The 27,058-nt window shown below is 43.9% G+C and overlaps 1 protein-coding gene across 5 annotated transcripts in view; it reads left to right on the forward strand.

Moving 5' to 3' along the window:
• The first annotated feature begins 1,720 nt into the window (after positions 1–1,720).
• The window catches only part of camsap1a (calmodulin regulated spectrin-associated protein 1a), a 49,559-nt gene continuing 24,221 nt past the window's right edge, over positions 1,721–27,058 (forward strand). For 4 of the 5 annotated variants that reach the window (XM_054744481.2, XM_015943002.3, XM_054744482.2 and 1 more), the window contains exons 1-2: positions 1,721–2,097; positions 2,517–2,707. In XM_054744481.2, coding sequence (XP_054600456.2) covers positions 2,518–2,707 — 190 coding nt within the window. In that variant the 5' untranslated portion in view covers positions 1,721–2,097; position 2,517. Of the gene's footprint in view, positions 2,098–2,516; positions 2,708–23,672; position 27,058 lie in introns of those variants that run through there. The other variant, XM_070552399.1, reaches the window with a different exon arrangement.

Raw genomic sequence — 27,058 nt, forward strand, 5'->3', positions numbered from 1 at the left:
TCCTCACGCTCATCCTCCAGACCCACAACTTCACCAGCACAGAGGCAGATGTTTAGCACAGTGCATGCTGACCTGTAATATATTTAATAAGACTTTGTTTTTTATAGAAAAATGTAAAACAAAAAATAACCTGCAGGACACTGGTTCTATTCAGTTTAAGGAAGAGCAGCAGGGAATAGTTAAATAAAAACTACAGAGAATTAACATTTTTAAGACCTAATCATTATTAGGCTTAAGTTGGATAAACAAATGCACATTGAAAACACTTCAATGCTATTTTATTAAAAAGCCTGTTTTTTAAAGCATTTTACCCCATTTGATGCAAAATAAGTTCTAAGGTCCAATTTACATTAGAAAACATCCTGCTGCATTCAACATTTATAATGCATTTGGTTTATATTAATTACCTACATGATAATACTCTGTAGAAATGTGTTGTGTATGTTTAACAAGTTCATTCTGTAGCTTAAAACATACATGAAACCATCTAAAGTTAACATGTAAGTCCTGAAAGCTTCTAGAATAAACAAAATTACTTTACCTGAAAACGTGAACAAAGGCTGCCGATGGACGACGTGAAGCTGCTGTAGCTCCTTAATATTCCTGCTCCATTTTCGCTAGCTTTAGCATTTTTCCTTTGCGTGTAGCTGCCGCTTTTACACCCGAGCAGATCTTGTACCGACACCGCCACGGCTGTGACGGGACCTAAGGGCCACCGTAGAGGTGAAGGCTAGACGACTTTATTGCCCTATATAATTTCCCAATCAGTGTTCAGGAATTCTCAATGCTGCTTGGTGCCATACCCTCAGGGACTTTAATGTTATATAAAAACACTGACAGCTCAATATCTACCTCAGTCACTCTCCCTGATCCAGTTGAGTCACCAATATGAAAATTCTGCTTTTCTCTAGAACTTGGTAACAGCAATAAGAGAATACATAGTTTATTCCAGGAAGATATCGTCTCTCTCCCGTATATAATATCTCATTGGAACCGATATGTTCCAGATATCAAGTGGAAGACAGTCTGGATGATCCCCCAGAAATATTTGATTGTAAATAAGGTGAAAGAAGTCTCATTTAAACTTCTACATAAATGTTATCCAGCCAGTCATTACATGGTAAAATTTAAAAGGGACATAAATACTAATTGTACTTTCTGTGGGGATCATCCAGAAACTGTGACGCATCTGTTTTTGGTGTTGTTCTTTTACACAAAGATTCTGGAAGGAATTTAGCAGGTTTGTTGCTGTCCATATTTTAAGGGAGTTTTTTTTACGATGGGAAAATGTTTTGTTCTATTTCTGTAAGTTCCCCATGAAGAATGATAAAAAATTTTTATGATAAATCTGTTAATACTCTTAGCTACATTCTTTATTCATAAATGTAAGTTTACCAACAAAACACCATATTTCTGTCATTTTTTTAAGGATGTGGAATTGAACATAAAATCAATATCAGAATCCACCAACAAAAAGGCTCTCAAAACAATATATATGTGAATTTTTGCGTGTATTCTTATAATTGTTACTTTTTTCTTTTACCCCTGGCTTTGTGTATTCATATTCTGTTGTTTTGTATACTTCATTCGTTTCTATGTTGTATACTCATTGTTTGTTAAATAAAGTTAAAAAAAGGTTTAGCTCGCTGATATATGTCGATGATCTATCTATGTAACAGCAGCGGCGCCCTCTGCTGGCAGGCGGAATCACTGCAGCCGAGCGGACAGGAGGTAACTCCCGAGCCGTCCCCATAGAGACAGGCTCCTACAACAGGGCTGCTCTGTAACCGAAAGCCCCGCCGGTCTTCTGCCAGGAAGCGATGACAGCTTTAATAATATAAGACATCTAACTTCTGGACCTCATTCATTGCCTCGAAACAGGACGTCCGGATGGTTGCCAAACAGATTTTTTATTATTGGATTAACGAGCATCAGCCGCCAGCCGCAGCTTTATCCTGACAGGCCGGAGATTTGTGTCGCTGGACAGGGAGGAGTCTGTTATTACACCGTTAGCCGAAGCCAGTTCACAATGTTTTAACTGCACGCCTGTGTTATAAAAGCTGAAGCTGCGGACTGGACCTGAATGTGCTCTTAGAGGTGAGTCATTGTTATAAATGACTGAAATGATGTTCGCAGTTTACCGTATTGTTCTCTATCCAGCGAGAAAACGACTGTCATCTGCTGCTAAGCATGATAATAATTAGTTAATTTACGACAGTATTGTTTTATATATAACAAAATAGACGCTGCTTACAATTATATCAAAAATTACTTTTTCACGTCAACCTAACACATCACCAGATGATATTCATGCATGGGCTTATCATGATCTCTGTGTGAGATTTAAATGATAGACGGAGTGGATGTCCAGTGAGGTCATACAAGGTGAATCTATGTGTTGATTTCATATCACAATCACACAATGTGAGCCAGGCCCTGTTTGTTTTGTTCTTTAATGTCGATGATGTAATGCTGTTTGCTTCCACTAGCAGTCAAATCTTTGTTTCTCTGTGCAGGATGGATGTAAGTGCTGGCAGGGACAGCACCTGGAGGAGAACAACAGCAGTAGATGAAGGAGATGGTGATGGTGGAGGAGGAGGAGGGGGAGGCATGGAGGCTCAGGTTGTACCACCAGAGCTGTATGATTCTGCAAAGGCCAAAATAGAAGCAAATCTCTGCTGGTTGTTTGCCAAAGCTTATGGTATTGGTAAGATTTTCTCTTGCACCACTGAAATTGTCGAAGTTTTTAAATATTGGTAGGAGCAAACATAAAATGTGTGATCTTTTGAGGAGGTTAAATGCATTTTAGTAGTAGTAGTAGTTTTATTTCAAACAAACAAACAAAAAAAGAAAACACACATACTTTAAAATCGTCACCCTTTTTCCCTATAAGACACAAGTACCTAGATCCAAAGCACTTCACACTACAGTGTATCATTCATCCATTCACACACACATTCACACCATGGTGATGATGAGCTACAATGTAAAGCAGCTGCCCTGGAGCACACTTGGGAGACTTTCCAAGCACAGGTTCCACAATAATAGTCAAGTTAAATGTCATTACGGGACACACACATTTTTTTAATTAAATAAAAAATGTTATTTAATTGTAAACACTGGAAAAATTATCAATTGGTCTATTATTTATTTATTTATTTATTTATTTATTGTAGCGCCGGAATAAAGGCATCATATACATTCAAATGAACACAAAAATGTTAAAAAGTACCAATCTGCCAAAATCTGCTGGAAAGAACAAATAATTAAAGGTACAATTTGTAAGAGTGACTTCCTGTGGTCCAATTCTTTAAACAAAAATATTACTCTGTCACTCCTGTTCTGAGTTTTATCTCTGTTGCCAGTTACAGATCACCAATAGAAGATTCTAGATGACAAGCAAAGATGAGTAATACACAGAAAGTTGTAAAGTAGATAAGCGTCCTCGGGCAAGACACTTAACCCACCTTGCCTGCAGGTGATGGTCAGATGGACTGGTGGCGCCTGTGCTTGGGCGGCTGTGGCTACATTGTAGCTTATCGCCACCAGGGTGTGAATGTGTGTGTGAATGGATCAATGATACACTGTAGTGTAAAGTGCTTTGGAATCCTCTGATCAGAGGCGGTTTTACCATTAGGCATAGGTAGGCAGCCGCCATGGGGCCCCCTTGTGTTGGGGGGCCCCTAGCCCTGACTGCCGGCACCCCTCTGTTAATGCCACAATATTCTTATTACCAACCTGTGGCCGCAGACGTGATTGGACATGCGCACTTCTCATTACCATAATTCCTGAACCGTTCAAGATATCATTAAAATTCCAAAAGAGCTGAAAATATTAAAAATGGGGCTTTTCGTGCATATACAATACATTACGGTAGCCACCGGGATTCCCTGTCTTGAGCGCACGAATCACAACAAAGATTCAGAGACGTGTTGAGTTTGTCATCCAAAATGCTCCATTTTATAACTTTTGAATGGCTGATCAGATTCAAATAATTCCAACGGTTCCTAAAAGGACATAAATGCAGCTTTCCAACGATCTATAGCATGAAGCAATCAGAGTTAGGGAAAATATCGCTACGAGGGGAAATCCTGCTGTACAGCCTGATTGAAACGGAGCGCGGTGGAAGCGGATAACGGAACGGGGAAGCTAATTAGCATAATAACCAGCATGAAATTATGGAAATGCCTCAAAGAAAATCAACACAATCTATTAGGTGTCCCAGAAGGCTTATATCTGAAGACAGTGACCACGAAGAAAGACAGATCTCCGGTGAACCAGGATATGAACGTTTGTTCAGTCTTTATTTTTTTATTTGAACAACCCTCAGCTATTTGCTAATTGTAAGATTCAGCTTCATTCCAGCATTATTTATTTTTTTACCATAAATAATTATTTTTGCTAAAACAAAAGTTTTTGGTATAGCAGTGCACGGTGTGCCAGAGAAGCACCCCATGGCAGTGTGAGGTGTGCAGGACTCTGCCTGCAGCTGGAGAGAAACTACTTCAAGGCCTACCACATCAAATAAAAACGTCTGAAAGTTTACAAAAATAAATGGTCCTAAAAACAGCTAAAAATGACACAAAGGTTCAAACTTTTTTAAGAATAGATGCATTACAGTTCAAAGTTTAAATTGTTTGCCCAGTAATTTTGAAGTTTCTGTTCAGTAATAAATGTAAAAAATTCAAATCCGTTTTTTGCTTTTTTCACTTTTAAGCTGATTTTTAAAGGCTTTAATAGAAATAAATTCTAAATACAAACCATACACTAAAAGCTGAGGTTGTTCTGAAAAAGGGAGAAGAGTTACACACACTTTGCACTTTTTATTACAATTTTACAGCCATAAGATTAAAAACATACCAGGCGGCCCTGTTATAATTATGGTCATAAGAGGGTTATTAAGACGGCGATGCACAAACAGGAAGTAATTGGTAGTCATTCCACTCCAGTCCAGTTGGTAGTGGTAATGCAGCAAATTGTTGTTTGCCAAGTGCCACAAGACCACAAATAAGAAGAAGAAGAGAGGCGGGAGCGTTCGTAACAAACTCAAAGCGGTAGTCAAACCATGAAGCATGAAATGGAGTTATCCTGGTGGCTCCAATAAGATAAAGAAGCAGCTTGCTTCATTAAAGCTTTTATTTTCACTTCTGAAAGTGACGTCGTTTTTCGATGTAAACATCAAAAGGAAGCAGAAAGGAAAGACAATGGAAAATGTTTCAAGGGAGGAAAACAGACCAAAATGGAAAATAGAAAAGAAAATAACTAAGGCTAAAGCACAGGAGCACTGACAGGAAGAAGAAAGCACTCAAAGGGAGAGAAAAACAGGGAAAAAGAGGAGGACTAATAAAAAGTGAAAATAACTCATGTCAGAAGAGGGGAGAGTTTCGCAAATCCAGTTAAAGATCAGATTGTCGAAAATTTAGTGTAAGGGGCCCCATGTCTGTGTTCGCCTTGGGCCCCCAAATTGCTAAATCCGCCCCTGCCTCTGATTCATTTAAATACGTCATAACTGGTGTTACTTACTACACTTATTATGGTAGATTGTCTCCGGCATTACAGGAAGTGTGGTTGTTTGCCGTCTTGCTGTTAGCTCAGTTCTGAACAACTCATTAAAGCAGGGGTGGGGAACCCTGGTCTATCAAGGGCCGCTATCCAGCATATTTTAGTTTCATCCCTGCATCATCACACCTGATTTCAATCAGCAGGTGATTAACAAGCTTCTGCAGAGCCTGATGAGCTGCAGAACAGGTGAACCAACCACTGAATCAGAAGTGTTGGAGCAAAGACATGCAGGATACCGGCCCTCGAGGACCAGGGTTCCCCAATCCTGCATTAAAGGAAGTAAAACGCCACGATTGACTCATTATTAACTTCACACAGACGTACATTTCACTGTAATATCGAGTTGTTAGTAATTGCAAGCTTGAAATATTTTTAGAGCTGACTATTTGCTGCAAAATCACGGTTTGAATTGTTAGCTCAATGTTGGCCTAGAGTTTTTTTTACCCAATATTAGAGTAAAACAAAAAGATGCTGTGGTTTGTTAGAAGAAATAACTTCTGGGTCGCTCCTGTTTACTGGTTTTGGTTCCTTTCTTGAGCTTTTTGCCTGCTGGTGTCGAATTACAAATGCTCGCGCAGTAGCGTTAGCTCGCTGCAAATTCAGCAACCTCACAAACTCACTGATTGTAAACAGTAACTACGTCCTGCTTTAGCCAGCTAAGAAGGAAATGTGTTGCAATGTAACCTTCCTTCCAACATGAATAGAATATTTTATGATTATTTCAGGGTAGAATTCTTACAAATTGCACCTTTAACTCACTGATTAAACTTTAAAAAAATGTATTGGAATACCACAAATTACCTAGAACTGGCACATGAGTCTCCAAGATATTTTGTCATTTTTATTGAATTACATTTTCTTTTTTACTTATATTTATTGTACATATATTTGCATACCACTACTAGGTATTTATATCCCTCTTTTGTCAGTGCATAATTTTAATCTTATATATTTTTATTTTTACTATATTTTTGTTTGCACTAAGGACACGATTAAACACAGTTTCAATTCTGTGTATGTCATGCACATATTGCAGTCTAGTTATTGCCAAACCATTAAAAAGTGAGTTTGCTGAGAATTCACTTTGTTACTTGTTATTTTGAATTATGAACAGTCACTGTGAGTTCAATATGCAGGCTAAAATTCACAATAGTCATTTACCTCTATTACATGCATTACTGACTGCTAGAATAGACGAGGAAACGTTCGAGTCAGAAAAGCCAGATCTATGTTACACTGAAAATTAGCCTTCATGGACTCACCCATCTTGGCTCATGACTGGAAATGCTGTTGTTGGTTTAACATCCAGGAGAGAGCAGAGCACATCTCATTTTTTAGAAGCTAACTGTTAACATTAGCAACTCCACAACACAACAGAACTCCTTCAGGCTTGTGTAATTTGTGGAGGTTAAACATGAACGTTGCAGAGCAAACGAAGGCAGTAGTAGAGTCAGGGTGCTGTTATTGTTATTGGGTGTAAGTGTTACAGTTAATGTTCCTGTGCTTTTGATAAACATATTTTTATGCTAAAATATAACAGCAATCATGACCTTCATACTTGTGAGTTAAATCTTGAGCTGATGACCATTATACAAAGCCCAGTGGCCTTGCCAGGTCTAATTAGGGTCTGTTAAAGCATTTTAAAAGCCTCGCATAGGAACAACAATGGGTCAATGTGTTCTTTGATGTGGGTTTTTGTGTCACTCGCTGGTGCTCTGATGAGTCGGAGGCCGTCAGCTGCTGTCCGTGCAGCCGCCTGAGTCTGTTAGTGAGAAGCACCGAGGCAGCCCTAAAGTACTGTTGCTACAATCTTCTTTTTTACAGTTGTGTCTTCAGTGTTGGATGACTTGCTAAATTTAATTTAAGATGAACAAAAGACCGCTTACCAGGGGCGGATTTAGGACTGAAGAAGATCCGGGGCTTAACACACGCGCGCACGCACGTGCGCACACGCACGCGCGCGCACACGTGACACGCACTAGTCAACATCATATATATATATCTTGTACCACATAATTATTAATCTGAAGCTACATATTAAGCATATTCAGGGCAGAGTATTGTTCCTGTTAGTGTTTAGTGTGAGATGATAGTAAATATTCCCTTTCTTTCTCCAACAGCGTTACCTGATAGTAAGCTAACTTTAGGCAAACCAGCAGCACAACAAATATTTTCAAATAAGACTCACAAACCTGAGTCAACACCAGTCTCATCAAAGCTGGGGTTCTGTCGTTGTACTTTTGGTCTAAAAAACGTCCTTATGTCCATCTTCACTCATGCGTTTCAGGCAGAGAGTGTAGAAGAAGACGGCTGCTGAAGGGCTTCTTCTTCAGTGGTGGAGGCTCAGGCAGGCTGTATACAAACTACTGCCAGCTGCGCCCTCTCTATTGGACTTTGGTACTGCATGTTACTTTCGCGATTTAGATCCGGGGCTTATTATGAAAGATCCGGGGCTTCAGCCCAAGTAGCCGGGCCTAACGCCGCCCCTGCCGCTTACAGTAAATTAGTCAAAGCATGTCTAAAATCTAACCTGGCTTCAAAACACAATGTTTAAACTATAGTGTATGGAGATCCCTGGGTGCAGGACAGGATGCCCGCTGGCATCTGTTTTGTGTTTTTCAACACTAATTAGATTTGGACTTAAGTAGAATACTAAGTGAGTAAATATATTTTAAACAGGAAGTAAAAACTCTCACTGCACACATTACTACTTTTGATGGCTAAGATGTGGAGGGTTTGCTCTAACATTCATACAGCTGCCAATGGAGCCAAGAGGAAAATGTTCACAAGTCAGTGCTGTAGACACTGGTTGTCTGACATGCTCTCCCTTCTGAACAACTTTTTTGTGTGTCTGCTCTGTCTTCTCAAACCCCCAGTGAGATTCTGCTGGAGGTTTCTTCCTGTTAAAGGGGAGCTTTCCTCTCCACTGTTGCTGCATGCTTGCTTAGTACAACTGATTGCTCTAAATGCAATCTGCTGGGTTTCCTATTTGGAATAATGAATTTAAGTCATTGCACTGATAAGTTAGCCTGGCAAGCCAGACTAAATAAATGTATTATTTAAAAACTTTGCAAAGCAAGAATTTGGTCTAGTTCACTAGGCTACTGAAAAGTAGGTTCAGTTGGAATGTTTAATCTGTGTCTTGAGATGACTCTTGTTGTAAATTGGCACTATATAGTAAATAACCTGGAATTACAGATTATGTGTGCTTTGTGCACTATTACACATTATGTACATCTGCAGCAGAATCGCACAGAAACATCTGTATAGATGTTTTACACTGTACTTAAATGGGTGAACCCGAACAGACCAAACTGACATTTTGCTCATTTGAGGTATAGAGTTAAAATCGAACCACATTCTCATGACTCATCTGCTTTTTTCTGCCATCGTGACTCCTCATGTGCTTTGTCATTTCAGCCACCATCATCTAGTGGTCTTTAAAGGAAACAGAGTCCATTTGATTGGACAAATTTATTATTGGCATGCAGTTTGTGTTTTACTACCTTTTTTGCAATGCTGATGATGCAATACAATGGAAATGTAAAAACAAAGAACTATGCTCTTTTAAAAACCAAAAATGCTCCCAAAGTGGCTGTTGGTGTTTAGGTTTCATCACACTTGAACATCAAACAGATACAACGGTGCTGGGAGGGCTGTGTTGTCTGGTGTGAAAGTCAGCTCAGCCCGTCACATGGTTAGGAGTTTAATGGGATTGGACTCCAGGTTCATGGCTTGTTCAACAAAGCCTGTTTGTTTATTGTCGTGGTGGAGAAAGACTGATATATCTTCTAAATGATTTTAAAGAAAGAAGAGTTAGAAGTTTGTTATAAAAACGTGTTTCTGAAATATTCTAGCAAGACAAGAATGTATTTTAATGCTTTCAAAATGTTGTTAAAAAGCAGGAGTTAACTCGTTTTTATAAATTTCAACTGTGCATCTTTTAAATATATTTCAAAGGTTGGCACTTTGAAAAAAAGAACTTCGATCGTAATTATAGTTTTCATACACAGACTAAAATCAGAATCTAATCGTTAGCATTAGCTATTTCACCACACAGCATCAACGTTGCAAAGCAAACAGATTCAGAGTCATATTGCTGTTATCCAATCAGAGCCAATTTGTCATAATATCATCACTAGCAATCACTGCAAATGTATTGAAATAAAAACCAGGGAACTTGGTCTTTAAGGTACGATACCTGGCTGCCTCCTGGATCTCTGTTACACATCTTCATCTCAGCAAACCATAACGATTTGTGACTATATAATCCTGGATTACAATTAGAAATATCAGATTTGTCTTTGATTCAAAGAAAGGCTACAATAAAACATGTCATATCATTAAACTAATATCTGTATCATAACTTTTTTGCTGTATTGCTAAGAGATTTCTCCTCTTAGCTGTTCTGCTGGAACTGAAGAGCTGCGTTACTGTGTTTCATGGTTAGGAATGTGACAGCGCTCCTTTGTCTGACAGCATTTCTGCTAGTTAATTTGACCTAATATCAGAAAGAGGGCAGAGACTTTTCCTTCATACACACCATCCCTTCACACAGGCTTTCCAGGGTGGGCTTTCCTGCTTGAGTCTGAAGGATAATAAATGACAATGGAGTATTAGCAGCTAACATTAGACAAGAGTGTTCCTTTTACTACAGACTGAAACCCACCTTTCAAAGTCAGGCAACATTAAATAATCTAGTGAGCAGGAGATGGGATACTCTCCCAGCCCCCATCTACAGTTATACTAGTGCTCCTCATCACCCATCACCAAGGTAACCTAGAAGGACAAGGGGACACTCTTGGGCAGTCAAGGCTGAGGAAGTGCCAGAGCAGAGAGAGAGTGGTGTGTGTTTGAAAGAGACAAGAAAATGAATCCAGATTTAGAAAACAATAGGGATGTGTAATAGTGAAATTCTGGCGATACGATACGTATCACGATACAGGGGAGACAATACAATATGTCATGATATATTGCAATGCATTCAGTCAGACGGTATTAGGGATTGTCTTTTAGACTAAATGTATTATAGGAAAATTCAATAAACAGTCCAAACTGATACGTAACATGTTTAACATGAGGTATCTGAACCATAATAGAGGAATTTACATTTCAGTGGTGGAAACAAAAGCCATTGCACACGGCTGCCAACTAGTGGTCGGCGTTTGAATTGCACCAAAAGAAAAAAAAAAGTTTGCATGTGTAACGTCTGAAAGGGTCAATTTTCACCTATACCAACATAATAACCTTTCATCTACAGAAATAAATCCACTTTCTGTTTGGACTTCCAAAACCAGAAGGTTCTTTTCAGTGTGTGTTTACACTGCATGGTGGCGCAGTGGTTGTCACTGTTGCCTCGCAGCACGAAGGTTGCCGGTTCGAAACTCGGCTGCGGCCCTTCTGCGTGGAGTTGCGTGTTCTCCCTAAGTATGCGTGGGCTTCCTCCAGGTACTCCAGTTTCCCCCACAGATCACAACATGCCCTATAGGTTATAAATTGTATGTTGCATTGGATAAAAGCGTCTGCTAGATAAATAAACATAAATATACACTGAACAGTGTATTAATTAATTGCTACACATGTAAATTATTCCAAAGATTTGGTACACTACATCAATCAATCAAAGCTTTATTTATAAAGCTTTGATTGCGACCCTGTCAGGAAGCCCAAGGCGATGGACACAGTACATAAGAAATCTTAAACACAATGAAAAAATAGATAATAAAAGCAATTCAAATAGTGCAAAAAAGGTAAAACATCAAAGTAGAACAAATGGGTAAAACAAGAGATTAAGAGACGAATGAAAACAGGCAAATAAAATCAACATAAAAGAGGGCCACCCTCAAACACGTTCAGGGAACGCCAAGCAGAGGAGGTGGGTTTTTAGGCGACTTTTAAAGACCGGCAGAGATGGGGACAGCCTAAATGAGGGTGGCAACTGGTTCCAGAGTGACGGAGCTAGGACTAAGAAAGCCCGGTCCCCACGAGTACGACTCCTAGAACAAGGAACAGCGAGCAGGCATTGGTCAGAGGAGCGTAGAGCGCGTGATGAGAATGTCTGTTTAGGAGTGTGGCTAGATAGGGGGGAGCACCACCCTGGAAGAAATTGTAAACAAAGACCAGGAGTTTAAAGTGTGAATGATAACAGACCAGAAGCCAGTGCAGGGAGGCCAGAACCGGACTAATGTGGTCCCATTTCCTGGACCCAGTCAGAAACCTGGGATATCGATATAATACCGCAGGAAAAAAAATCACAATATATAGCCATATTGATATTTTCTTACATCCCTAGTAAAGAATAATTATTTTCATGACCTGAGACACATGAGTGTACACGACTGGATTCCATCAGCAGAAAGAGAGAAATAAGCATTATGTAGACTGAGCCAAGGATGCAGTCTGTTGTGAACGGTGCAGCTGAAGTCTTCACAGTGCACTGTAGTGTGTCACAGCCTGCTGTGTGTGTTTTCTATTCATCCTAGTCAGTAAAGCCTCTAATGGGAGCTGAAACAAGAGAAATTTCTACTTTCTTCACTAAAAGCAATTAGAAATCAGTGCAAAGATAGTAGAGTAGTTTTATTATCCTCATTTTCTTTGAATTTTGGATTCATCATTAAAATTGTACATATTTATTGCGGACATTTGGATATTTGCAACTTGAAGGGCAAGACGGTGACTTTAACATCCACGTTGATGATCCCTCTGATCACTTTGCCATGAATTTATCCAGCCTTATGGACACCTTCGGCTTTACCCAGCATGTTTCTGGTCCCCCACACACCAGGGGGCACACTCTAGACCTTGTTTTTACCCTGAGTCTAAATGCTGACAGTGTTTGTCCTGAGGACGTTTATATTTCAGATCACCATTGCATTTTCTTTAACTTGTCAGTTTCTGCGTCCCCACCTCCTTCTCGCCGTATGGTTAGTTCTCGTTTTCTTAATGAGAGCACAGCTAGCAATTTTTCTGCTGCATTTGATCCACCCTGTTCTTCTGAAAATGACCCAGATTCCTTAACTTCTCAGTTTAACGAGCACTGCCTCTCCATTCTGGACAACATCTGTCCTGTCAGAACCAGATCAGTTCCTGCAGTGAACCCTACTCCCTGGTTTAATGACAGCCTTCGCAGCCTGAAGCGCCAATGCAGAAAAATTGAGCGTTTGTGGAAGAAAACCCATCTTCACGTCCATCTGCTGCACCTTCTTCTGACATCCTTTAACTCTGCAGTCAGAGACGCTAGGGTTTCCTATTTGTCCAACCTGGTGTTCCAGAGCAAAGAGAACCCCAAGGTGCTGTTTAACACCATCAGCAGCATGCTCTAACTCTATAAAGACCTCTGCATGCCCCCTCCACATCTTACCCTCATCTTTGTTTAAAAGTGCTTTTCAGTCCATCGGTCCCAGCGTGCTCTCTGTAATGAATGCTTCTCTGGTTTCTGGTCAGGTCCCTGCTTACTTTAAGAACGCTGTAATCCACCCGCTTCTTAAAAAACCGAGTCTTGACCCCTCTCTCCATAACAGCTTCAGACCCATCTCTAAACTTCTGTTCATCTCCAAGATCTTGGAAAAGGTTGTGGCTAAACAACTCACAGCTGCTCTTGATGAACATAACACCTATGATAGCTTCCAGTCAGGTTTTCGTTGAGCTCATTCTACTGAAACAGCTCTTCTTAGGGTCTCTAATGACCTTCTGACTCACAGTGATGCAGGGGACTGTTCTGGTCTGGTCCTGCTGGACCTGACTGCAGCCTTTGACACTGTTGACCATCACCTGCTACTGGAGAGGCTGAGAGACTGGGCAGGCCTATCAGGAACTGCTCTGGAGTGGTTCTCCTCTTATCTCTCTGAGCGTTCCTTTTCTGTGGCCGTCTCCAAGTTTAGGTCCTCCACTACCTCCCTTACCCATGGTGTCCCACAAGGTTCTGTGCTGGGGCCTCTGCTATTCCTCCTCTATCTGCTTCCTCTTCAGCACATCCTGAGCTCCTTCAAAGGAATCTCCTACCATCTTTATGCAGATGACATCCAACTGTACATCTCCTTTAAGCCACATGAGATGTCTAAGCTGCAGCTGTTACACACCTGCTTAGACTCTATCAAAACCTGGATGGCTGGGAGCTTTCTACAGCTGAGTGAAGATAAGACTGAGATCCTCATCTGTGCCCCAGACAAGCTGGTTCCCAAAGTCAGAGACTCTCTTGGTCAGCTTGCTTCTTACACCAAACCTTCCGTCAGGAATCTAGGCGTGACCTTTGACCCAGCTCTCACCCTGGATTCTCATGTCAGTTCTCTTGTTCGCTCTTCCTTCTTCCATCTCAGTAAAATTGCTAAGCTGAGTCCCATTCTGTCCCGCTCTGAACTTGAGACAGTTATCCACTCCTTCATCTCCTCATGCTTACCCCCAAATTCCACTACCTCCGCTCCGCTCCGACACGAACGCCGGAGCAAAATCGGTCCCGTTCTACTCAATCAGAGCAATTCCACTACTGCGGCTGTGCTCCGGCAGTGCGGCGCCGTGCGCCGCCCTCTATTTCGGCGTCCGGCAAAAATAGAATCGATCCTATTTTTGCCGGACGCCGGAGCACCTCCGCAGTCAATGGACAGAAATCACAAACGCCCAACAGGGAAAGGAGCGAGCACAACTTCCGTTTTTCACAATACATCGATAAACAAAAGGCGTTTTTTGTTTCATATACACAGGTTTAACAGCTTTTAACAACTATCAATAGCGGCTGAAGTTTAAATGCACAAAAGTAAGCCATAAATACAGTTTCCACTATCAAAGTAGTCACACTTTGTTGATCCAAACACTGCTGATCTCTCAACACAAATGATGGGCAGATTAAACAGTTCATGCCGATGCTTCTCCCACACAACGGGTGTTTGGATCTAACTTCCACGTTTATTGCTCGGACTGTATCGCAAGATCTCGAAAATCCCGCGCATGCTTGTTTGCCCACCTCAGGTCTCCGCACCGGAGCGGAGCCGTTGTAGAGCGGGTAGCAGTAAAAATTGAGTTCGGAAGCGAGCGGCTGCGGAAGGCGGGGGCGGACCGGACCGGAGCGGAGCGGAGGTATTGGAATTTGGGGGTTAGACTACTGTAACTCTCTTCTCACGTGTCTGAGCAGAACCTCCCTGAACCGTCTACAGGTGGTTCAGAATGCCTGTGCTCAGCTTCTGACCAAGTCTTCCAAACACACCCACATCACCCCGCTTCTCCTCCAGCTTCACTGGCTGCCAGTCAACTTCAGGGTTCATTTCAAGATCCTGATTCTGGTCTATAGGGCCTTACATGGACAAGCACCATCTTACATTGGTGATCTTCTTAGTCCCTACACCCCCAGCAGGTCCCTGAGGTCCAGTGATCAAAGCCTACTGGTTGTGCAGCGCACCAGGCTAAAGACCAAAGGTGACAGATCATTTGCTGCTGTGGCCCCCAGACTCTGGAACTCTCTCCCCCTGAACCTGAGATCAGTGGACTCAGTGGTCTCCTTCAAAAAGCAGCTGAAAACTCACCTGTTCAAGCTGGCTTTTGTATGACCTTCTTCAACCCCTCGTTCTTTATTCTGCTCTCCCCACCTATTCCGCCTTCCTCAGGATCCACTGATTTCCCTCTTTCCTATTCACTCCCTCTCTCTTTCTTAACTTTTTTTCTTTGAAATCCCAATTGCCTATTTTTGCTCATTTTAAATATATTTTTAAACATTTTCTAAATGCTTTTTAATATTTTTACTTTTTTTTTTGTTTTTGTGAAGCGCCTCGTGATTTTTATCTTGAGAGGCACTATAGAAATGATATTTTCTTCTTCTTCTTCAAGAAGTCAGACCACATGTTTCGTCCTGTCTGCTTATGAAACTTTTTCTGTTGTAGAAAGACAAATTTTGTAATTTAGATATTTAAGTTGCATTCATATTCTTCTCTCCTCCTCACTTTCTGCTGAGAAACAGATCAATACCCACCTCTATGAAGTTGGAGCAAGACTCTATTGGCTGAGTTCAGCATTGAGAACAGAAAAGGAGACAAGCAAACAGCCAACATTTGTCAAATCAACTTCACCAGTAAACCACATACAGTTTACAATAGTAAAAAACTAAAAAATGTTAAAATAACTCAATAGTTAAAGGTCAACTTTATCTGGAGGAGAAAGTGGCAGAACATGGCAGGATTTGGAATCTTATTTTCTGATATTTGGACATCTCATCTCCAACTGGTTACCACTGAATCAGTTTGCTTTGCAACGTTGAGTTTTTATCTCCATAAATAACACAAGCCTAGAGGAGTTCTGCTGTGTGGTGGAGATGCTAGTGCTAACAGTTAGCTTCTACTAGTCAAAATGTTCTCTGGTGTTTTCTGGATGCTGAAACAACAACAACAACAAAAAAAGAGCAAACAAAGGTGGGGGAAGAGTCTCATTACTGTTAGCCAATCAGAGAAGAGATGTTTGCGTATCATTAACGAGTAAAGCTGGGCATTCATTGTGAAGTATACAAGAGAGACGATTAATGTCTCACGACCAGCTCATGATCAGCAATCAAACGGTTACACGAATATCAAACTTGTTTGATATTTTGCTTGTCCCTTGTGAGGGTATCACACTGTTGAAGTAGTGCTGTGATCCAAAAGTACCAGAACCGCTTAAACAGGAGGATTGTCAAGAAAGCAAGCTTTCTGTGTTTATGTAAATTAAAACATATCCCATAACATTTTTAACTTCCTTTAATTCGTCTTTCTTCCCTAACCCCATAAACCCCTACATGTCCACTACGGCAAGCCTGAAGGACAAATGACATAACAACACAACAGTCTTAGGGTCTTCCAGGATTTCAGACTCAAAGGTTCGACGTGTTGCTACCAGACATACAGTGTGAGCATTCATGTTGCATCTGAGCATTGGGTCCGAGTGTGAGAACATGACTCGTGAGCTTTGCTCTGCAAGCAAGTTGTACAGTTTGAGATGGAGCTGAATGTTATGGGTGAAAAAAGTCACACAGTATCTGCCCGGCTTAAGACTCCAACCTCCCCCACCCCCAACTCCTCTGAATAACTTCTTTTCCCTGAAACAGGAGCACCGGAGCTTTGTTTTCCACACAGTGCAGCCCACAAGGCATTCCTTCATGCTACACTTGAAGAAGTTAAATGTTGACTTTTCTTAATCAAGTTATGTTGACTGGTTCCACTAAAGTTGGCAGAAATAGCTCAGGAGGTTGAACGGGTTGTCCAGTAATCAGAGGGTTGTAGAATCAATCCCAGCTACCAGTGGCACCTCACCTCCATCAGTGGGTCCCAGGGCAACTGTGGCTACATTGTAGCTCATCACCATTAACGTGTGAATGTGTGTGTGGATGGATGAATGAGACACTGTGATGTAAAGCAGCTTGGAGTCCTCTGACTCAGAAAGGCGCTATACAAGTATGGGTCATTTAAATGTAATATACATTAACTTTTAATATAACGTTTATATTACTCTTTAGTTTAAGCATCTAAGTTTAGTGGAACCAGTTGACATAACTTGGTTAAATGACTTCAACATTTAATTTTTAAGCCTGTAGAGACCACACAAGATTTATTGAAATAAAGACTATATGCCCACTTTAGATAACTCCTGCTAGCAAAATAATAATAATAATAATAATAATAATAATGATAAAAAAACACCAAACTAAAGACTAAATATAACACCCAAACAAAAAAGCCATGACAGACTCATTTCCTAACAACAAAATTCAAATCAACATCATGGTTACTAACGATCGACAACGCTACAGAACATGCCAGAAGTTACATTTCAAAAGTCCTGCTGGCTTTAAATCTGGATTAACAAGTCCGAGGCGTATAAAAATAGCCTCCCCATGTCCGCGTTCATGAGCAGGAAAACACAGTCAGCTTAAGCACCACCACTAAGTCCTGTTAACTCATTGACTTAAAGCCTCTCTTGCACAGGCCCTGACATGCTGATCAGCCACTGACTTGGTCGTAGTGCTTTGGTGTTAAACATGCTCCTTTCTAGACCTGTTAATACTTTAATAGTGTGTACGGTCAGAGGCTTTTTGTTACATAACATAGCAAGGTGCTCGTGGACACCTGAGTTTAAATCGGTGCACGAGTGTCAATGCCTGACTTTATTTGTGTCTTAATGTAACCCTGGTTAACATAGCTCCCAATAAATAAAAGTCTGTTAATAGAAACAGTCAAAAGAAATATATTACAGGTTACAAATAGTCAATAAATAGATCATAATGGTTAAAACGACTCATTAAAACATCAGTAGTTTTATATTTCATGATGTAGTATTTTATTTGTGTTTAAAAACATGTTAAAAGGTTAAGAACTTGCAAATTCATGGGTTTTTGTGTTAATTCAGGAAAAAAAGCAAAAATATCTGTTCAGACTCTTAATTTGAAGGGCACATTGCAGCGTGACTCATGATCCGCTACAGCCAACCGGGTAGTTATATTTCATCTAATCTTAGCCCTTAAGCTAGCTGCTATTGGAAGGATGATCTCAGCATCAGCCAATCATGAAGAGCTTAAATGTACGCCCACCAATGGTGGGCACCCCTGTGGGTATATAAGTGGAGCGACTCCACTGTTCGCCTCTGTTATCTCTTCAAGCCAAGCTTAAGAGCTTCGTTTAAAGAGCAATTATCCAAGAAGCATTCGACTCACCTAACATGTCCAGCGACGCCAGGACCTGCCCGGCCTGCCAGACGGGCTCCATCTCCAGCGGCGACCCGCACGCCAAGTGTGAGGTCTGTCTCGGGGCTCATCACGCTGGCCTGGCCTTGACCCCCCAGACCTCGTGCCCGTTTTGTGCCGCTCTGCCTGTGGCTGAAAAGGTCCGCCGGGTCGAGTACTTCACTCCCACCGCCGACGAGAAATTTCCGGTGGCTGACATGTACTCGCTGGACAAGGCCTTACAGTTCTTCAACGTCGGCCAGGAGCCGGCTGGCTTCAACTGACTGGACGATGTCATTGACAGTGAGGAGTACGACGAGGCTGGTTGCAATAGCCCTTCTTCCCTCCTGGAAAACACGGAGGTCGACGAGCCTCGCTCAGCGGGTCCTTCTGCTCCAGTGGCTTCTCGCTCCTCCCCGCCAGCAGTTAGAGCACTGTTCCAGGAGCTGCCTGCCATCATCTCTGCGGCTGCGGTCCGCAAGAGGCTAGCCGTGCCAGAGCCGACTCCGCCTGAGGCAGATGATTTGGCGGGAATTTTCGGGGCAACACAGATGCGCTGTCCAGACCCCGTCTGGCCGCGCTTCCCCGCTGCCATGAGCTGCTGGTCCGCCGCCTTCTCCGAGCCTGCTAAGCTCAAGGCGCAAATTTCCACATATGCGCCCATTACCATGGTCGAGGGCTTCTCCGACCAAGGCTGGCCCTCCATTCCTCCAATGGAGCCGGACTTGGCCTCGCTGTTTGGCACCAAGAACCACCTCGCTGGCCCACGAGCAGTTCCCGCTTCTAAGCATGACCAGCTGCTGACGCAGCTCACCGATCGCGCACACCAGTGCACCTTCCAGACCGGCGCTGCAGGAAATAACATCGCCCTTCTTGCCTTTGGCGTTTCCAAAATGGTGGATGAGCTTGACGCTCCTGACGAGTCAAAAACCATCATTACTAAAACTGCTGATGCCATTATCAATCTGTGCGCTGCTGTACTCACCGGTTCTGCTCGCATTGCTGCCTGGCAGACCCTTATCCAGCGGACCTTGTGGCTCAAGGCCCTGCCCTCCATTCCTGAACAGCTGCACAGGGAGATGCTGGAAGGCCCCATCACCTCTGACGTTCTGTTTGGTCCCCATCTTAGGAGCGTCATTGAGAGGGCTCAGAAGACGGCTGAACTGTCAGCCACGGTGCGAGACCTGGTCCACCCTTGGTCCGCCTCTCACTCCGGCCGTTCCTCCAGAGGATGGGACGAACGGCGCGGAAACTTCAGGCGCCCAGCTGCACTGCCCGCCCCGCGGAGCCGGCCTCCCGCTTCGGCTCCTCCTCAGCAGGACCAGAGAGTTAGCGGCCAACGGTTCCGAAAGAGCCAGCAGACACCGTCTTGGCAGTCACATTCGCAGGAACCTCGCCGAAAGCAACCACGAAAATGACTCGTTGGGGGGGGGGGGGGGGGGGGTGGGGGTGCTTCTGACTGTAATGTTAACTCTGTGAATGATTTTGGTTTTGAAATAAAACCCAAAAAATGTCACATAGAGAGCACAATCCTACAGTCCTCTGCAGAATCCTCTGCTGAATCCTCGCACATGTTCCCCACACCAAGCACTGCGACACATCTGCATGTTCCCACAGTCAGTCATATTACACGGCCAGCTGTACGGGTGCGCTCCATTTGCGCACCAGCCCTAGCTCCCAGCCAGGTGCAACACATCCCGCTCCCCCCACAACGTAGGCTGGGACGGGATGTCATGGCACTGTCGCGACCACGCACGGCGACACAGTGCACGGCTCCATCCGCTGGCACTGTGTGATCCCCATGCATGGGCCCGGCTCCCACTCGTCCTTTATCTTTGGACTCCACGCTCCGCGGTGCGGATCAGCCTTTTCCAGCTGTTTCACACTCGCCCTTTTGAGCGCAGCACTCCATGGGTCGCTCCCAGTTCTCTGGTGCGAGCAACGGAGGTAAGGGCGCGAACCCAGTCCTCAGACGTCGTTCACGTGACCTTGAACACGCGTCCGCTGTCGTAACGCGCGCAAGAATGGCGCCGCCTTTGTCTCATGAGCAAATGGATATCGGACACCATTCATTGCAGTCACACACTCCATTTTCAGTCCGCTCCTCCTCCCTTCAACGGGATCGTGGAGACGACGTTCACATCACAGGACCAATCTCAGGCCCTGGAGCTGGAGCTGCGAGAACTTTTGTCCAATGACACCATTTCCCAAGTCCCTCGCGGACAAGAGCTCTCAGGCTTCTACTCCCGCTACTTCGTAGTATCGAAGAAGTCGGGAGGAATGAGACCAATTCTCGACCTTTCCCTGTTCAACTGCTCCATAGCAGTGATGCATTTCCGCATGTTAACAATGAGGCAAGTCCTAGAATACGTGCGCTCCGGGGACTGGTTCACGTCAAAAGGCCTGAAAGACGCATACTTCCACATCCCAGTAATTCCCAAACACTGGAAGTTCCTGCGCTTTTCATTTAAGGGAGTTCAATACCAGTTCAAGCGTCTCCCTTTTGGCTACTCGCTAGCCCCGCGCACCTTCTCCAAATATCTGGAGACCGCTCTGCTGCCATTGCGCACGGCGGGAATGAGGTTTTTATTTTACCTGGACGATCTGCTCCTATGCGCCCAGTCCAAGGATGAGGCATCAGAGCAAACCAGAAAGTTAATACAGCATCTGTCAACCCTGGGGTTTTCCATAAACTGGGAAAAGAGCTCCATACTTCCATCCCAGTCGATTGTGTTTCTCGGGGTGGAGCTGAACGCCTCCCTGATGAGAGCACGTTTGTCTCCGGCGAGAGCGGCAGATCTCACCACAGTGATCTCCCGCATGCAACCCCGCAAGATCGTGAGAGCCCTGTTAGTCATGAAACTTCTGGGCATGATGGCTGCAGCCCACGCTGTGGTGCCGTTAGGTTTACTGCACACGAGACGCCTACAGCATTGGTTCATCTGCCTCCGGGTACTCCCGATACATCAGAAGAGACGTATGTTGAGGGTTCCCCCTTCAGTGGGCGGGGACCTCGCTCACTGGGGCGATCCCTGCATCCTCTCACACGGGGTTCCCATCGGACGTCCTACGTCACACGTATCTGTGTTTACGGATGCGTCACTGTTGGGATGGGGGGGCACGTGCTTGTCCCATACAGTGGCAGATCACTGGCCCTCCCACACGCACAAGCACATAAATGTGTTGGAGCTTATGACAGTGAGGAATGTGATCAGACACTTCGCTGCCCTTCTCGAGGGCCGTCATGTCGAAGTTCACACAGACAACCAGGTGGCGGCAGCCTACATAAATCGCCAAGGGGGAGTTCGGTCCCTCCCACTATTGCGCGTAGCCACAGATTTACTGTGTTGGGCACATGTCCACCTGCTGTCCATCAAAGCCACCTACATTCGGGGGTCCTGAACGTGGCAGCAGACATCCTGTCGAGAGGGGGACCCCGCGACTCCGACTGGCATCTGCATCCCGCACTGATATCACAGATCTGGATCAAGTTCGGGGAACCCTCTGTGGATCTGTTCGCCGCTCGCGAAAACGCTCAGTGTCGCCTGTGGTTTTCCCTGAGTCCCCAGGACCACCCCCCACTCAGAGCAGACGCCTTCTCATACCAGCCTGGCCTCAGACGCTCCTGTATACATTTCCGCCAGTCCCACTGATTCCCCATCTCCTGGACCGAGTTCGGTCGGAACAGCTCTCGGTAATTCTGGTAGCTCCCAGATGCTTGTCCGCGTCATGGTTTCCAGACCTGCAAGCGCTAGTGTCCGGCTCCCCGTGGAGGCTTCCGTGGAGGGTGGATGCCCTTCTCCAGGCGGATGGGATAATCAAACATCCTCCGAAAATAGGCCAACGGCTGTGGGTCTGGCCGCTGAGCGGTCACGCTTAGAGGCTTCTGGGCTGCCGCATGATGTGGTCGCCACGATTCAGAGTGCGCGGGCGCCTTCTACCGTCACATCTTATGCTGCTAAATGGGCAGCTTTCCAGAAATGGTGCACAGAGCGGAATGTTCAAGCGCTCTCCTGCCAGCTGGCAGATGTCCTATCGTTTCTGCAGATACTGATGGACAGGGGCCTCACATTCAGCACTATTAAAACATGCTGCAGCTATCTCATCCTGTCACCAGGGTTTTGGAGATAGATCCGTTTTCAATCATCCCATCACAAAACGTTTTCTAAAAGGTGTCAGAAGGAACAGACCTATGTCCCGCCCGCTAATTCCCCAGTGGGATCTAACGGTGGTTCTGCTCGGCTTATCTGAAGCCCCATTTGAACCCTTGGACCAGGTCTCACTCAAGTTCCTGTCACTCATAACTGCCTTGCTGCTGGCGCTGGCATCAGTTAAGAGAGTGAGCAACCTAACCACCCTCTCAGTGGCTCCCGCATGCCTCAGGATCCAGGAAGATGGCGGGTCCAATGTTTTATGCCCCAACCCAGCCTTTGTGCCCAAAAACATTAATACTTCCTTCAAATCCAGGTCAATTTCATTGGCTGGACTTTTTCCTCCTCCCCATAATTCTGATGAGGAGGCGGCTTCCCACCTTCTCTGCCCGGTGCGTGTGCTCGCGCGATATGTGTCACGCACTTCAGGGGTTCGCCGCTCACAAAACCTGTTTGTGTACTACAGAGATTCTTCCCTTGGGCAAGCGCTGTCGACCCAGCATCTTTCACACTGGCTGTGTGACGCCATTTCACTCGCTTACACATCATCAGGGCGGGATCCTCCTGAGACACTCAGGGCTCACTCAGCCAGAGGGATTTCCTCTTCTATGGCGCTCCACAGTGGTGTGTCGATGGAAGACATTTGTCAGGCTGCTTCATGGGCTTCACCCTGTTCTTTTACTCGTTATTATTTATGAGATGTGTCTTCAGGATCCATCACTCGTTCAGTGCTTGGACCTCAGCAGACTGAGTGAAAGCACTATGGCACCACATCAGCCCTACCTAAATGAATTTCATCCTCTTGTGGATGATATTTTTAGTGGGGGCCCCACTCTTCTCTCTGGCTGCCTCAGCCTTTTAAGCCCTGGGTTAAGGCTGAGCGACCCTCGCTAAAAGGAGACATGTTGGGTGTGTCCATTGGTTGAGCTAACCAGTGTGGTGTTAACCCATCCAGCTGTGCATTATTCCAATAGCAGCTAGCTTAAGGGCTGCGACTAGACGAAATAGAATGTTGGTTACGTATTGTAACCCCAAATTCTATGAGTCTAGTCGCAGCCCTTAAGCCAATGGCCCCACTGGTTCTGTTAGGACTAAGAGCCATCGGAGGCGAACAGTGGAGTCGCTCCACTTATAGACCCACAGGGGTGCCCACCATTGGTGGGCGTACATTTAAGCTCTTCACGATTGGCTGATGCTGAGATCATCCTTCCAATAGCAGCTAGCTTAAGGGCTGCGACTAGACTCATAGAATCTGGGGTTACAATCCGTAAACAACGTTCTTTCACTTTGGCGCTGCGGAGGAAGCGATGCAGACACTCCCTGCGGAGCTGCTGCATAAATAAGACAAAAAACATATTAAATATCGACCTAGAAGTCCACATAAAGTCATTTTGAGACTCTGGAGAAGGTATTTCTGTTTCCTGACCTGCTGTGCCTTGGTGATGTTGTGAACATAACTGAACGGGACTTGGTGAGTTCAGTAACTGTATTTTATTTGATAAAAGAAATGTTTTGTTGTATTATATTGCTAATTTCATGTAAATGGAAAGCCAAGGTAGCAGATTTATGTTGTTTAATGCTAAAACTGTAGCCAAGGTGCTGTGGGAAAACTTTATCATCCACTATGGATTTCCCGAGAAGTTGCATAGTGATCAGGGGGCAGACTTTGAGTCTAAAACTATCAAAGAGTTATGCGACCTAGCTGGGATTCAAAAGAGCAGAACCTCACCCTACCATCCCAGGGGAAACCCTGTGGAGAGGTTTAATGGAACCTTACTAAACATGTTGGGTACCCTCAAAGAAGAAGACAAGAAACACTGGTGTGATTTTGTTAAGCCACTCGTTCACGTGTATAATTGCACCAAACATGAAAGTACAGGATTTACGCCGCATGAGTTAATGTTTGGTAGGCAGCCTAGGCTACCCATTGATCTTGCCTTCAATGTCCCCCTGAACTATCGCCAGCAGCAGTCTCACTCGCAATACGTTAAAGCCCTCAAATCTCACCTTCAGGAGAGCTACCAACTGGCTACCAAAAATGTTAGCAAAGTTGCTGAACATAACATGTAACTGAATCTGTCCTAGGTGTTGGAGATTGCATGCTTGTAAGGAATGTTCGGATTAGGGGAAAGAACAAGTTGGCTGATAAGTGGGAGTCCATTGTCCACGTGGTTGTTAGTCAAAAAGACAACCTCCATGTATTTACAGTCAAACCGGAGCATCACAATGGTCCCACTAGAACTCTTCACAGAGACCTTTTGTTACCTTGTGGGTTTTTGCCAACTGCCCCTGAAAATCCTCCAGCAGTACAAGTAAAGCCCCAACAGCCAAGCACACGCCAACACCCAACAACTGATCCCGACAAACATGAGCTTGAATACAACTCTGAGGAAGAGGAAAACTACCCCCTGTAGTGATCTGTAGTTTGTATATTTATACACTGTAATTAGATCTAAATATTATAATCAGAAGTGGTTGTTTTTATCATCAGGGAGTTTACTTAAACACCTTGTATTGACTGAGAGACAAGAAAAGAGAGAGTTGGGATCGTTTAAGAATCTTTAATTTCTATAATTATAAATTCTTACAATCTACCAGGACTAACTCCGTGATGGATGCATATGGATTTGGATGTTTCGTGTTGGTGTGTGTGTGTGTGTCCAGAATCTCTAGGCTGACGTAGGCGGATCTGGTTGTTATGACTACGAATCATGAGGCTTCAGAAGCTGATGACATGAGCAGCCATTTTGCCGTAACCACGTACCGTATGGGGCCTCCCGTGTTAGATCAGGAAATGCCAGGTCCTCGGACCTTCAGATGTGCTGGAGCTGGTGAAACAGCGGTCGCAGCACTACAAAGCCAGTCTGCGGGTCGACTCCGGTAGCAGCGGCAGGCGTCAGCGAGTTCAGCTCTTATTTTGAAGGGACGTACAGTTCTCAGCTTAAAGTAGAAAGTGCATCTGGCCAGGCTGCACCTCTCTTTTGCGGTGATGGATCGAGAGCTGGTTGAAAACTACGTTGAGAGTATGATGTAACTCCTTTGGAACTCAGATCGAACAGAGCTGAGGTTAAAATGGAACTGAGTATAAAATGGCGTTGCCTTGTTTTATATCCCCTAGTTGTTAACAAATCTTAGTAAACCGGATTGGACAACTTCATTAAACAACCCAGATTCTGCCCTACGACAGACGAAAGTTCTGATTGGTTGAGAACAATGTGTCATGCGTTTCCATGTTAATGTAGATCAGTCTGTCTGGTGCAGTCCTGTTTATTCATTAAACACATAACTCATGACATCTTTATTTCACAGATCATTCACCTGATTATTATTGATCAACATATGCTTTGATTAGCTTTATCACAAATAAAGTACTTTGATTAATTAATGGAAAGCGTTCTTCTTCTTCTCTTCTTCTGGAATGTAAACATACTGAAACCAGCATCCGACCTTGGCGATTCCTACACGTTGTTACTGTGTGAAGGGGCAGCTGTTAAGGGCAGACAATAGGATCTTAATAACGCTACACCCCTCTATTACCCTTCAGATACTCTCAAAGAGATCTCTAGGTCGTTTGAACAATACAAAGTAGTCTTTCCTCCCAAGACTAAGTCAAACCCTGTAAATGAGCAACCCAAATCAGACAATTCTCAAGCTTCAGAACATGTGACAGTGCCTGATATTGTTCAAGAGGACATGGACATAAATGTAAACTTACCTGATTGTGGAAACAAACCGGAAATGGAAAATCTACCTGAAAAAGACAGAATACCTGAAATGGAGAACCCACCTGAAAAGGAAAAGTTGCCTGAACCTGCAACGGAAGGAGTTCACATAACTCAACAAAATGAAATAGACAATGCGTTGGATTCAAACAAAACTAATGATGAGGAAGCAACTCAAACTCAGGTGAATGACACTGAACCTGTAAACAGTGAAACGGAAGGAAATGACCCTGCAGAACAGTCTGTCAGAAGATCATCTTGAGAAAGAACAAAGCCCAAGCACTTAACTTACCCTCAATTGGGGAACCCTCTGTTCAGCATAGTTCAATCCATGTTCCAGAGCTTAAGTGAGGCTGTGATTAGCTCTATTGAAATCCATGATATCCAGGTAGTCTGACCTATGTCTTATGCAAAGGGACTTGCATACATTTAAGAGGGGAGGGTGTAACCCTGGTTAACATAACTCCCAATAAATAAAAGCCTGTTAATAGAAACAGTCAAAAGAAATACATTACAGGTTACAAATAGTCAATAGATAGATCATAATGGTTAAAACGACTCATTAAAAACATCAGTAGTTTTAAATTTCATGATGTAGTATTTTATTTGTGTTTAAAAGCATGTTAAAAGGTTAATAACTTGCAAATTCATGGGTTTTTGTGTTAATTCAGGAAAAAAAGCAAAAATATCTGTTCAGACTCTTAATTTGAAGGGCACATTGCAGCGTGACACATGATCCGCTACAGCCAACCGGGTAGTTCCTTCACTTTGGCGCTGTGGAGGAAGAGATGCAGACACTCCCTGCGGTGCTGCTGCGTAAATAAGACAAAAAATATATTAAATACCAACCTAGAAGTCCACATAAAGCCATTTTGAGACTCTGGAGAAGGTATTTCTGTTTCCTGACCTGCTGTGCCTTGGTGGTGGTGTTAACATAACTGAATGGGACTTGG

This window comes from Nothobranchius furzeri, chromosome 6, assembly GCF_043380555.1.
Source record: "Nothobranchius furzeri strain GRZ-AD chromosome 6, NfurGRZ-RIMD1, whole genome shotgun sequence".
Lineage (NCBI taxonomy): Eukaryota > Metazoa > Chordata > Actinopteri > Cyprinodontiformes > Nothobranchiidae > Nothobranchius > Nothobranchius furzeri.